Genomic DNA, 14,323 nt, shown 5'->3' on the forward strand with positions numbered 1-14,323 from the left:
TGTCACAATTACATTGTCTCATTGTGCAATCCTTTACGTGTATGAGCAAACTGTCTACATTATCTACAGTGTAAGAGGACTTTTGGTAGTTTAACGTTAAGATGTTGTTATCTAGCCAGTGTTTAATTATGCTCATATGACCTGAGGTTGTATCTATTTTTTGAATCTGCCGAGACAAAGAGTACTGTATCGTCTGCATACGAGAACAACTTAGCATTTTGCAGTGATAAATTCAATAGGTCGTTTATATATATTATAAAAAGTAAAGGTCCCAGAATAGATCCTTGAGGAACTCCAAACCTTACAGTCTTTTCAGCACTCATCGTCCCATCAATTCTTACAGCTTGTGTTCTATTGTAAAGATACGATTTAATAAGTGAAAGACTAACGCCATATTTAAATAATTTATCACATAATATGTCATGAATCACTGTATCAAAAGCTTTAGCAAGATCTAAGAATACTGCTAGACAATACTCAGAGTTATCAAGAGGCGTTATAATTTTTTTAACAAGGTCAGTCAGCGCATCTTCAGACGATTTATTTTTCATAAATCCATATTGTGATCCTGAAAGAATATCAAATCTTTGGAAGAAAGACAGTAATTGTTTGTGAATAATTTTTTCAAATATTTTTGACAAAACTGGTTAGTGCAATTGGTCTGTAATTACTTACCTTGGTCTTATCACCACTTTTATGTAAGGGTATATCCATTTTTTAAAACAGTAGGAAAATATCCCTCAATAAGACAACGATTGTATAGTGTGGATAATGGTAGGGTGACGGAATGTGCGATAAGTTTTAATGTACTCGAAGAAATATTGTCATAACCACCTGATACTCTTACCTTTAAGTCTTTTATAGAGTTTTCTACGTCTTTATCAATGATTGGACACCATGAAAAAGTTTTTGTAACAAAAGAGATGGTATCTTTGTAAGTTCCCGAGGTACTGACACGAGAAGCTAACGTTTCGGGAACGGATACGAAGTAGTCATTAAAAAATTCCACTATTTCACTCATATCCTTCACTACGTATCCATTCTCGTCAACTATTCGTTTTATAGGGACTTTTGATTTTTCTATATTAGCTGCCTTTTTGGTCGCTTCCCATAGTTCAGATATATTTTGAGTATGTGCAATATTATTTTGAAAATATTTCATTTTTTGAAATTTTATTAAATTACTTACTTTATTTCTTTGTTTTTGATATGACAGGTATGTTGAATTATTGCAAGAAATTCTAATAAAACAAGATTTATTCAAACTATACTTAAAAAATAAAAATAATTTATCTTTTGCCCACTCTTTCTTCTTTTTAATTCTTTTGTGTTTAATAATAGTAGTAGAAGCAATAATTTTTTTGCAGACGTTTATAAAATGATTAAACGATTCTTCAATGGGCAATAATTTTAGAAAATGTGGTCTATGCATGATTGGTGAATCACCAGATATTCTTGTAGGCTTGTTGATATATGGAACAAATGAAAATTCACTCAACAATTTAATTATGAATTCCACTGCTTAATAAATCTATATTTATATCTCCGATTAGAATTTCAACACAGTTTTCGATATGATTTTTAAAATATAATTTAAGAGAAGTTAAGAAGCAGTTGATATCATAAGATGGTGGGCGATAGATGCTTGTCATGATTATTATATGATTGTGCAGTTTTAATCGTGTTCTTATAAATCAAAACCCATTAATCACAATGTTATTAGCGGATTGTATAATTGTTAATTTAATATATATTATTACACCGTCATTTTGGTTTAGCTTACTCGCGTTGTAATAAAGCCATTAGCCATTCAGTTCAAAGTATTTTGTACTTACGCAATTCCACGTTTCGCTTAATACAATCACTTGCATGGAGTTTAGAAGTGGTTTGATACTTGCTAAATAATCAAAATTTTTTTATTTGTGTGAAATATACTAAACAATTCACATTTCTCATTTTTCACGGAGCTCGAAAATGATTGCAAATTAATATACTTATCATCGATACCAGGCAATTCATTTGCTATTTCTAGCATTTAACAAAATGAAAAAAGAAAAAAAAAGACTAACAATAAAAAAAAAAAAAAAACAAAATCAAAAATAAATGATAGTGATGAAAATAGAAAATTTAAACTATACGTAATGCGTTAACAATAAAATTACAATTATATAAAATTTCCAGCAGAAGCTGCTCTAATCGGCGGAGTCGGTAAGGTTAATCTCGAGCGCCATCAGAAGTTGCCTATCTATATTTAGTGGAAATTAAAACAAAGGAAAGCAAACACCTCCCTTATGATAACGGAGGGAAAATATTAAACCTTGTAATTAAACAGTACAATAATAATGCAAAAAATAATCAGAATACGGAACGATCTCAAACTACAAATGCTCTTAGAATTTATCTAGTCAGCAATTGCTATTACTCGCTCCAAGAATATGTGAAGTCATAGATGTTATCTGTTGTATGTTATTTGAATTGAAATATCCCCACGCTTATTATAGATTTAATCATTTTTTATTTGTTATACAATAGTTACTGACTTACCTTTCCATTGTATGAATGGCAACAAAAGGTTCAATAAAATTATTATTATTAAAATTATTATTATTACGATCCCTTCTTCATAATGCTCTCGTCTTAAATAAAATTGGGGAAACTTTGGGAGGGGAGACTCTTTAATTAATCGCTCGGATCTCCGACGTGATAAAAATCTAGGACCCGGCCCAAATATCAAGATAAATAAGCGCGCTTCAAATGACACCAAACATACTCCAATTCGGATTAAGATTCCTAAATTCGGAAGTTCTAAAGAGCCGGAAGAATCTGACAACACTGGGCAATAAAGCCAAGAAGAATGTGGTGCAACTTAAGTATTTGGTAGATTTGAAGAATTCGAAGGGACGAAAGAATGTAAAGGGTTGAAAGGATGAGAAGAATCAAAAAAATTCGAACCCAAATGGCCGGAATCGGAAGAAATGGAAGAATCGTAAAAAACTGAAGGGCGAATCTGGAACAAATTCGAAAGTGCGTTCACCAGACGTATTGGTACCTAAGGGCGGGAATACTCTGGGAAGATTTGTCGCACGAGTTGCTCTCTGATAACACCTTCGAGGTATAAATACCACCGTACGTCCGACTTACGGAAAATGAAAGTAATTGTAGTCAATATTTAAAGTCCCCTTTAAACTCCTTTAACAAGAGGTCAGTTTTGAATATGAACTTTCTGTTAAATTTTAGAACATTAATAAGCTTAATTACGGTACAAGTTTCTCTAATTCTTCAGCGAAAATGAAGAGGCCTTGAAAAGGTGTGGTGAAATTAAAGTTTGGTCAATCTGCAGGTAAGTTGATTTTCCACAAAAGGATTTATGGTATGTTTTACAAATCTGCATCTGTTACTTTTCAACTTCAGCCGCCATCAGAGTCGATTCGGATGACTTCCCCCAATTTAATATAACAGAAAACGAAATATTAGAAGTAAAATTACTCGGGAAACAACTTTAATTTAATAGGAACGACTTAATTTCGTCCTAATTTGCATTTTTATAAGTTGCTCGTTACAGATAATTTACATATAAGAATACGTTGTTGAAGTTTAAAATGGCGAGGCCGAACTCATCTTTGTCAAACATTCTTAGTAAAAACGCAAGAAATATAATAACTATGTAAATTTTACTAAAAATGAATGGAAATTACGAAATTATATTTCCAAGTTTTTGTGTATTTAGTGAGCATAAAGTTGGTGTCACCTGTATGTTACGGACTTGTAAAGTAATTTGTGGATGAAGTATTGCTAAGCGTGTGTTGGTCTTAGTAAGTAATCTAAGTTTTGAACAAGCTGTGCAATTTAGGGGTAGGGTACCTATGTCCTACGGAATTTTCTCTTTGCACCCAACCGATGTTGGCATCAATAACATTTTTCGTTAGTATTTCACTTTGTTCGGAAAAAGCTCATTTGATTTTTCAGAGGCTTCGTGAAGTATGAACGTCGTGCCATTAAACTCGTTGCCCGTGCTTTAAAGACTTGATTATACACTTTTATCTTAGTATACTATTCATATAGATTTTGGTATGTAGAATCCATAATTTGAAACAGCTCCAATATTGGGCTACTAGTTCAAAAGTTACAGCCCTTTGAATTTTCTTTCGAAATTGGTTTCTAGTCTATAACTTTTGATTGAGAAGTCTGATCGAAAAAGTACGAATTGTTTTGGATTCTACGCACCAAAATTAATAAGAAAAAGTGTTTTCCCGAGAAATTTTGGTGCAGTCGAATTTTGGTAAAAAAGGAAGGTTGTACACTGCCTTTTTTTGAGGCCCGAGAAAAAAAATGTCTCCGATCGACCCGGAAAAAAAATTTTCTTATAGAATGTGGCCTGTAGAATCCATAATTTCAAACAGTTCCAAGATTGGGCTGCTAGTTCAAAAGTTACAGCCCTTTGAATTTTCTTTCCAAATTGGTTTCTAGTCTATAACTTTGGATTGAGAAGTCTGATCGAAAAAGTACGAATTGTTTTGGATTCTACGCACCAAAATTAATAAGAAAAAGTGTTTTCCCGAGAAATTTTGGTGCAGTCGATTTTGGTAAAAAAGGAAGGTTGTACACTGCCTTTTTTTGAGGCCCGAGAAAAAAAATGTCTCAGATCGATCCGGAAAAAAATTTTCTTATAGAATGTGGCCTGTAGAATCCATAATTTCAAACAGTTCCAAGATTGGGCTACTAGTTCAAAAGTTACAGCCCTTTGAATTTTCTTTAGAAATTGGTTTCTAGTCCATAACTTTTGATTGAGAGGTCTGATCGAAAAAGTACGAATTGTTTTGGATTCTACGCACCAAAATTAATAAGAAAAAGTGTTTTCCCGAGAAATTTTGGTACAGTCGATTTTTGGAAAAAAGGAAGGTTTACACTGCCTTTTTTTTCGGGCCTCAAAAAAAATTGTCTCAGATCGACCCGGAAAAAAATTTTCTTACAGAACGTGGCCTGTAGAATCCATAATTTCAAACAGTTCCAAGATTGGGCTACTAGATCAAAAGTTACAGCCCTTTGATTTTTTTCGAAGTAGGTTTTTTGGCTGCAACTTTTGATTCAGAGGTCCAATCGACAAAATACGAAGCGTTTTGGAATCTACGAAGCTAAATTAATAAAAAAAAGTGTTTTTCGCAACATCCACCGTCAGTCCATCCAACCGCCCACTCCTTCTCCGGACAGTTGGGGTATGGTATGGAACATTCTCTCGTCTGAGGCTATAGCTGGGATATAGTCTGAACCTTTTTTAGAATTTTATTTAGGCGGGATGCAGAGGAGGTGAACTGCAAAAACTCTTTAATACCTATCTAGTCTCTGACGCCTCCTAATAATCCTTCTTATACGGCTTTAGGTTTACGTTATAGCCTCCTCGTCGGCTATAGCTTTGCCCTACTTTGCCTAATTGAACAGCTTGCCCAACTGATTTTTCTGCTTCTCGAGCGTCCTGCAGCACCAAGGATGGTTAACAGGGCGCCTTGGCAGTCCTGAGACGACATTCCTGTTCAAATGACTCCACAATGGAGTTGGTGTAAGATCTACTTTATTCTGTAAGTCGGCAGAACCCGGGAGGTGTCCCCGTAAAGGGTGCTCTCTAAGTTTTTCTCCAAGGAGATGTTTTTAAAAGGGAATATCCGTTACCTTAGGGTTGCGATAAACCTTTTGGACGGCTCCCTTACAGTTAATATGAAATGAAATTATTCTATGATCTGACATAGTCGCTTCTGTGGGTTCTTAATGTGGTCTCAGAAAGATGATGCCAGACTGAGATCAATCACAGTCTGGATTCGGGTAATTACGAACGTGGGTTCGCTGCCCTGATAATAGTAATAAGGGCGGCAGAAAAATCTTTTGAGGATGCTACAGTGCTTTACCCTCCCACGCACAATACAATGCAAAAGTAACAGAAATGGCCGACTGTTCCTAGGCTCCCAAACCCCAAAGAAACCTCGAAATAACACGAGGATCAGTCTGACAAAATTTCCGAAATTAAAATTCTCTTACAACTTTTTTCGTTCACCTACACGATTGCAAAATACCCACAAACCTGTTACGTTCAAATCTTATGTCACATTCTTTAAAATTGCAGTCTACAATAACTCATCGACCTTAATTTATATACTAATAGCGACTACCTATTTGTTACACTATCAGTGTACATTAAACACCCCATAAAGTAGTTTAGTTTTAAATTATTGCTACCGTCGCGGCGGTGTCCGTCCGTCCGATTGCGCAGGACGCGGCACTTCCAATATAAGCGCGAGATTCAGTTTACAATTTTAGTATCGGCAAGTTAAGTGTCTGATGTGTGTGTAGTTTGGAACTAATTAAGTAACATTTTGAGCGATTTCAAAGGAAAAAGGTATGCACTTCCACGCAAATCTACGTCAAAATCTGATGCAATCTCAGTGTAAACTTTAATAAGATAGTCTATTCTTGCAGTTTTATGGAGTATACACAAAAGGCGACTGCCATATTTTTGCTTTTGATCATTTTCGGCCTCATTTCGAACAGTTTTCAAACGAAGAAAGTCAACTGCAGGTGAGCTCAAATGTCGAAATTTGCTTTTTCGAACTTGATCTTTCAGAAAGTATGTGTACGCACCAGTTTGTCGAGGAGTTCAGGCAAAACGGGCACTGCCAGCGCTGGACAATGAAAGGTATTTTTCTGTCGGGTTTTTTAAAATATTTAAAATAGTATTTCAATTAGAGAACCCAGAGGCCAACCCATCACTTCAGAGCTCGACACCATCATGCACTGGAAAGATAAGGACAGGGCACACGTAGGTATCAAAAACTTTTATGTATGCTAATGAAATTCATCACTTGCAAAACAGATTCATTAGTTTATCGCAAGTGCAAAATATGTAAATCGCGGGGTGGAAAAAATCTTTATTTAGACTTCGTCATTGGAAGGAATTTCTCGGGCACAGGGTTTATTCGTGGCTAGGTGACGGACAATGTACTCTGGGGTCATAAGTCAAAAAGTTTTGCAACAACATAATATATTTGTAATGGTCTATCTAATGTTTATTTATTTTCAGGGATATGATACTCCCCCACTACAATTGCTCTTAAAAAAGCTGAACCCTGGAAATTCTGACTACGAGTACGTAGAAGCCAACTATTAAACAAAAACAACTTCTGAGGAAACCATCAGTATTAAATTTGTATTATATTTATTATACACTAATTTATTGTTGCAAAAAGTAAAGATGCATTGACTGATGTATCAGTTTTCATATTGCCTAACACGTGTGCTTTGGGTATCAATTAGGTCAACATTTTCGCTGAATGTTATTATTTACTATTTTCATTTACAAACGCAATTTCTCAATTGCGTAATCAATCTCCTCGCCGAAAAATAAGTGGTTTTCACGCACGGATTGGATATTGCGATGCACAATGCATGGGCCTAATTTGCATAACACCTTATTAGTATGATTATACACGTTTTGTTGATCACAATTTCTTGAATTAAATTTTGTGCCCTTGACGTAATCGCACCTACCTATTGAACCATGATCTGATTGATTTGTGAGACACCTTTTGTTTTATTAAAAACTGCAGACCATAATACAGTGCTATTTATTAAGAAGTAGACATAGCTAGGGATTGATGTATACTGTTTTTCCCTATGTCTACCTTCAAAAGACATCATCTGAAGGGCGCCTAATTTTATGCATCCAAAATAACTTTTTAAAACAAACATCCTGACTGTACCATATTAATTATATTTGAATATTGTTGCTTTGGCTCAAGAGAAAATGAATCTCTACCGTTCTTTAAACTGTTACCAGCACTATACCAATTGACTATATCAACTTCTTCATCAGTTGAATACATCGCACACGAACGAATATAAAAACACAAAATAATTTGATTTTAAGAAGTGATTTTGGTTGCATAAAATTAGGCGAAGGATTTTGTCTTTTGAAAGTAGACATAGGGAAAAGCAATATTAATAAATCAATATGTCTACTTCTTAATAAATAGCTTTGTATATTAACTTCTACATCCAAATAATTTGCTCTAGCTGTATGAAATCGCTTTCGCTCCTAGGTACTTTTAATTTGATACAAACCCTTATTTCAAGTAAGTACCTATACCTATTAATTCAGGACTGCAATCGAACATTCACAAATTTAGTTCCAAATTTGCACACTCACAACCCCAATTCATCTAAAAACAATTATTATTATCGAGCTACTAGCGAGTTCATAATTTTGCGGTGTCAGTCCGTTACCACGATTTCTTGAAAACGGATGGACCGATTACAATGACAGATGCAAGTGTACTCTTTATCATATTTTAGATCGGAGTTCTTGCATTGGTAAATGGCATTCGTTCTCTGGAGACAGAGGAATACCCCTAGATCATGCTACCTGAAGTCATGAAAGCGAAGACGAATTGTTGGGTCAACAAACCGAATTGGTTGGATAATGTGCGGGCAAACAAAGCGTACGTGGTACATACTATGGTGGTACCTACCAAAGCAGTCAAACATTGGGCATGGTATCAACAATGGAAGAAAAAAACCAACTATCTAAATACAGGGAAATGGAAGAAGCAACAGTGGCTAAGGGGGTTCAATGCAGAAGACAAGTCCACCAGCAAGTACCTACCTACCAAATCGACGTTACCAAAATTGGAAATGGGTGCAGCAGTACTAGTAATAAAAGGTACTGAAGAAACAGAAGCCTGGATCAATTCTATGATCACATCAGTAGCATGGCTAAAACCAACCGCATGGAAAACTTTCGGGGGAAAGCAATGTGCAGCCAGAAAATACAAGTATGGCTTCAAAAGGACAATGATATTATGTGCATGCAGTGGACCAAGTATCTCGAAGAACATAACAGCATGCAAAGTAAAAGACAACACACTATGGAGAAATAGGCCAATAAAAAAACAACTCCAACTTTGACCATGGAGGCACTTCTTGGACTAGACTAGAGCCTTTACACTTTCAGTTGTGGATGGGTATACAGGGTGCCCATTATGTATGGAATATAGTATATATATCTCGGTAAATATCGAATATATACATCATTTTTCGATATGAAAGTTGTTTAACATTTTCCCATAATAAAGCAGCATTCAGTTGTTTTTATTTCAGAAAACAAATGAGTAACGAAAAACAATTGAATTTTTTTTAATAGCAGTGCACCTTTTCATTAGGCTCATTTGATGATTTTTTTCTCTTTTTATTATGTAAACATAAATGACGAGAGCGTATTTTTCTCCTATGAATGGTGGGTTTATACAATCATTATCATTATTTCACTAAGCTCAGGATGGTTTCATTGGTTAGCAAGTACCTTGGTTCCTATTGGTTATTTCTTAATTATCTATGATAGTGAACTAATAATAATGAAATTGGCACTGCGTATGCGCAAAACAATAATTTGAAAAGGTCGTTAGTTTTACTTATATTCGTAGTGTGTACATATAAAGTTTCATCTAAATATCTTAATAAATAAAAAAGTTAGTATTGCACATGCGTTAAACCAAATTTTTTGACACTGCGCATGCGCAAAACCAAAAATGTCTGTACGCACGGAATCCTTGCTTCAAGCCCTTTCAAATGAGCCCCATATCGCCCAATCCGGTTCAGTTGTGTAGAAGTAGTACGTGTGACGGGCGGACGGACGGACGAGTGCAGCCAATAGCCATTTTGCACTTTGAAGAAAATACGCTCAAGTGACTTTGCAGGCCTTCGGGAAAAATGTTCTTATGTGCAGAGTTGGATGCCTATAGCCACGGCGCTTTATTGTAGGCGAACTTGGATAGTTTAGTCTAATAGCAAAGAGTACACTGTGGGTATTCTTTGCTAATAGGAAAAGCTTGTTCTGGATGCCAGGCATTGCGGAATAGAGGGCAACGGAAGGCCGCAGGAGTTGGCTTGCGAAGGCAGTGAAGAGAGGAGTTTTCTTGAGACTCAAGCCTTACTCTAGGACTTGCTCCCTTCATTTTCATGGTCAGGATTAAAGACTACTCAATTTCAGGCTCAGTGAGTAACGCGCTTCTGGACTCCCGACAGTCCAGGGCCTTCTTATCAGAATAGAGAGCAGTCCTTACCGGGCACTATACATGGTCAACTACCACCTGCACCAGGATTGGGTGTCTACAGGAGCCCAGGTGCAGATTCTATGGCTTGGTGGATGAGACTACAGAGCATGTGGTCTGCAACTGTGATGCCTTGGTCAGAGACAGGCATCAGCTCCTTGGCGGCGGCTATCTGGAACCGGGGAGATTGAAGCAACTTGAGCTCAACAGGGTTCTATTCTTTATTGAGAGAAACGAGCTCTGAACCTAGTTGCGAAGGAAAGGGGGTAGGCGCAATGGGCCTTTGAGGTACCGGGTCACACCCACTTGTTAAGGCTCCTCTGTGGCATTGTTTAATTTAAACAATGTTTGTAGTCAATCCGCCATATTGGAAAAATAGCTAAACTTTCTTATGAAATTCTGCTTTTGTAGTTGAAGTCTAACAAATTCTCGATAGTGGATATTCTTTGCAATGATGAAAAGAACGGCGGTACTTAAAAAAATTGAAATATCGGTCTTAGTTTGTTAGGAAGATCGATGAATAGAAAAATCGTTTCTCGTAAATAACCGCCGTTGTAATGGGAGTAGAAAAACGTATAGCACCAATTTGGAAATCCGACAGTATTTCTTACGGCGGTACTTAAAGTTATTATTTCCATCTATTATGACAAGGCATATATAGATCAAATCAAATATGACTAAATTACACGTTTGTGTATATTTCCCATCTAAAATTATCAGTTTCCTCAGATAGTCCAGTATGCGGAGCAGTCAGAAGGGCCGATTCCTGCAAAATGTGGTGTAAACGATTTTAACGTTTTAAATGGTCCATTTGGGTCTAAATAACATGTATTTGAAGAGTGCACACCAATTTTTTCCCGGCACAACTTTTGGCAGCCAAAAAACCTCAAAACGTTCGAACTTTTTTCAGTTCAGTTTAAAACTCGAAAACGGTCCATATTTTATGAATAACACTTCTTTAGTAAATTAAAGAAAACAAAATTCTGCGTCGATCAAAAAAAAACAAACAAAATCGGTCCAATAGAAAAATTTTTACAAGCGATCAAAGAACGCCCATTTTTTCCAACTTTTCTAAAGAACTGATTTAACCTTTTTTTAATGTGTTGTGGCTCCTAAAGGAACGATCAAATCCACTACCCCCAGTGGCGGCGAGTAGTGGTGTGTCTTGGGGGTGCACAATTTAAAAATGGGGCCACGGGCAAAAAGCCGGAGGCGAAAATTTTTTGAGTGTCACCGCAACACGAAGTTTTTTGGACCTATTAAATGGCATAAAAAAGCGTATTGATGAGACCTCTAAATACTCCAGGGTTTATTGAATTTTCTCGATTGGCAATGACTGCGGAGAGCAATTAAAGGAAGACAATAATATGCAAAACTGAGGATAGATACATCCTTGGTTTCACTCAAGATCATCTAGCAGTGTGTATTGTTGGTGGTCTAACCAATTGCAATAACACTGAAATACAAATTGACTACAGAGGTGCCTTAACTATTGTTAAAATCATTTCGTTTCATCATTTTTATGGCTAGGTAGTCCCTTCATAGGGAGAGCATCGATTCGAACAGCATTTTACTACAAATCCTTGGTGGTCCAATACAAGAAATCAAACAACCGAGAGTGTTATAAATGTTTTAATGTAATTCACACATAAAATATTAAGAAAATGGGAAAATTCTAATTCAACAAGTAGTATTCAGCTATCGAGTACAATTCTCAAATTTAGGATACAAATACAATTTAATGAGATAATAATAATCAATTTATTTCTCCTCGCACCATTCATTTTCTTTACGCACCTGCTCCTCTTCGGAGGCGGTAAAGTCATTTTTGATATTGAACGTTTTGCGAATCTCCTCTGGCGTCTTCCCCTTAATCATATTGGCGACAGTCTTACACGTTACATCTAACAGTCCCTTGATGTCGAGGTAATTGGCGGCTAGGATCAATTCGAAGAGAGTACCCTGGTCGACTTTCAGAAAGTCGGCGTCCCACGAAGAGATATCGTCGGTGCGTTTTTCTTTATTCTCATCGTCTTCCGGTGGCGGAGGGTCGTCTTTGTGGTACGTGGCCCATTGGATGACTTTCTTTAGAATCGCCGAGTTGACGTTAGGTAGCGGAACGATTTCTTCTTCGTCATCGTCCATTCCTAAATCTTCCAACATGGTTTTAATTGTAACGGAGCATTTCGCTATCTCGACGTCGATTTCGAACGTCTCGCCATCGGAGGATTGCAATTTGATGTTGGGCATCTACAAAAAAGAAAGGTAAATTAGACAATGTTATCAGTAAAATCTGGGTTTTCACCAGGAGCATAATTGCTAATGGGACAATTTGTAGCAAAAGAATTAACAATGCAGTGGATTACCTTTGAAATCTTGCAGAAACACTAAATCAAAATTTGGGTATGCAATAAAGGCAAATAAATATAATCAATAATGGACGTCAACGTGAATGGTGAATTCGGCTTGCGCGTGCGCTCTTTCAAGTTCATGTACTACAATTGCGCATTGCGGTTAAAGTTGGTACCATTTTCAAAAGTTTGCGGGAAAAACGAACATTTAAAAAGTATTGGCGACAAAGGCTAGTGGAATCATTAAAATGAAATGTAAAATGTTTGTTGAATTTAAAATGATCCATTAAATTATAGAATCGACTAACTGTAGTGCAAATTTACCTTTGCAATGTTTTGCCGCGAGCACTTTAGGGCATTACGCAAGCATTTTGAATTTCATGTGCATAGTGCTTCAAGTGATCCAGACTTTAAAGTGCTCTGCAAAGTATCAACGGTGCAAAGACTCTTGTAATTTGTGAAGCAGGGCTACCATAGTTGAGGGCTACATATTTGTCAGTGTATACAATTTTTTTTGAAACCCGAAAAAAAAAGGCAGTGTATAACCTTCCTTTTTTACCAAAAATCGACTGCACCAAAATTTCTCGGGAAAACACTTTTTCTTATTAATTTTGGGGCGTAGAATCCAAAACAATTCGTACTTTTTCGATTAGACTTCTCAATCAAAGGTTATAGACTAGAAACCAATTTCGAAAGAAAATTCAAGGGGCTGTAACTTTTGAATTAATAGCCCAATCTTGGAACTGTTTGAAATTATATGGATTCTACAGGCCACGTTCTATAAGAAAATTGAGACGGACGTGGCTATTAAATGCATAAATTAAAATGTTCTTGGGAAGGTAGATAAGTACGTGGCGACATCTCATTGGAACTGGTTCAACTATTACAAGAAATTATTTTGGAAAAGTATAGGGATTACCAAAGATCCTAAGAATCTTTTGGGCGCTCGGCGATCCCACATCATGAAGACCCGCTCCGGGCAGCTTGAGAAGAAGCGTAGAGGTTCTGGTGCACCCAAGCCTCTGCGGCGGGGCTCAGGGTGACCACTCCAGTATCACACCCTGAGATGGACATCACTGAGCCTCAGTCGAAGTGTATTATGGCTGCATTGAATGCAGTAGTCGACAGGATGGAGGGCCCTTTCCTCGGCTGGCAGGTGTCCGCTGGACTCCGCAGAGTGCCATAGTGGCCGAATGCGAAGACCAGAGGACCTTGGACTGGTTGAAGAGGACTGTCCTTCTTATTAAGCCCTGAGATGGGGCGTCTCTGAAAGTTCAGAGGCACGTCCCTAGAGTAACCAAGGTGATGGCTGTGTTGTACGGGCCCCCGGAGAACACGGCCATCATCTCGAAGCGTTTCCATAGGCAAAATCCTGGTTTCAGGACGAGTCTATGAAGTACGTTCTACCGCAGGGAGGGTTCTCCTCGCATTTGTTGTCGATGAGGCATCCTATCAGGCACTACAGCGGCACATAACTTTCAGTGCAGCTTCCACTGAGCCAGGTAAGGGAGAGAGCTTCGCCGGATCAGCGGGACCCAGTGCCGTTGCGACGAAGGGCGCTCAACCCCATAGTATCGACCTCGAACTTCCGGCGCTCAGAGATCGAGAAAGATTCCGGGTCGATCTGAGCCAATTTTTTTTTGAGGCCCGAAAAAAAGACAGTGTATAACCTTCCATTTTTACCAAAAACCGACTGCAACAAAATTTCTCGGGAAAACACTTTCTCTTATTAATTTTGGTGCGTAGAATCCAAAACAATTCGTACTTTTTCCATCAGACTTCTCAATCAAAAGTTACAGACCAGAAATCAATTTCGAAAGAAAATTCAAAGGGCTGTAACTTTTGAACTAGTAGCCCAATCTTGGAACTGTTTGAAATTAT

The 14,323-nt window shown here is 37.1% G+C and overlaps 2 protein-coding genes across 3 annotated transcripts; one reads left to right on the forward strand and one right to left on the reverse strand.

Moving 5' to 3' along the window:
• The first annotated feature begins 6,263 nt into the window (after window positions 1-6,263).
• On the forward strand, window positions 6,264-7,250 carry LOC116164416 (abdominal ganglion neuropeptide L11-like). 2 transcript variants are annotated; one of them, XM_031478598.1, is made up of 5 exons: window positions 6,264-6,385; window positions 6,466-6,564; window positions 6,611-6,682; window positions 6,721-6,805; window positions 7,067-7,250. In XM_031478598.1, exons 2-5 carry the CDS (start codon window positions 6,470-6,472, stop codon window positions 7,151-7,153), a joined length of 339 nt encoding a protein of 112 aa, XP_031334458.1. In that variant the 5' UTR covers window positions 6,264-6,385; window positions 6,466-6,469; the 3' UTR covers window positions 7,154-7,250. The 2 variants fall into 2 exon arrangements, with proteins under 2 accessions (XP_031334458.1, XP_031334459.1); XM_031478599.1 differs by having other exon boundaries at window positions 6,733-6,805.
• Window positions 7,251-11,742: 4,492 nt separating this feature from the next.
• On the reverse strand, window positions 11,743-12,584 carry LOC116163590 (S-phase kinase-associated protein 1). The gene is made up of 2 exons (XM_031477600.1): window positions 12,458-12,584; window positions 11,743-12,341 (listed from the first exon to the last, which is right to left on the reverse strand). Exon 2 carries the CDS (start codon window positions 12,339-12,341, stop codon window positions 11,853-11,855), a length of 489 nt encoding a protein of 162 aa, XP_031333460.1. The 5' UTR covers window positions 12,458-12,584; the 3' UTR covers window positions 11,743-11,852.
• Between the last annotated feature and the right edge of the window lie 1,739 nt (window positions 12,585-14,323).

Source organism: Photinus pyralis, unplaced genomic scaffold (genome assembly GCF_008802855.1).
Source record: "Photinus pyralis isolate 1611_PpyrPB1 unplaced genomic scaffold, Ppyr1.3 Ppyr1.4_LG2, whole genome shotgun sequence".
Classification (NCBI taxonomy): Eukaryota; Metazoa; Arthropoda; class Insecta; order Coleoptera; family Lampyridae; genus Photinus; species Photinus pyralis.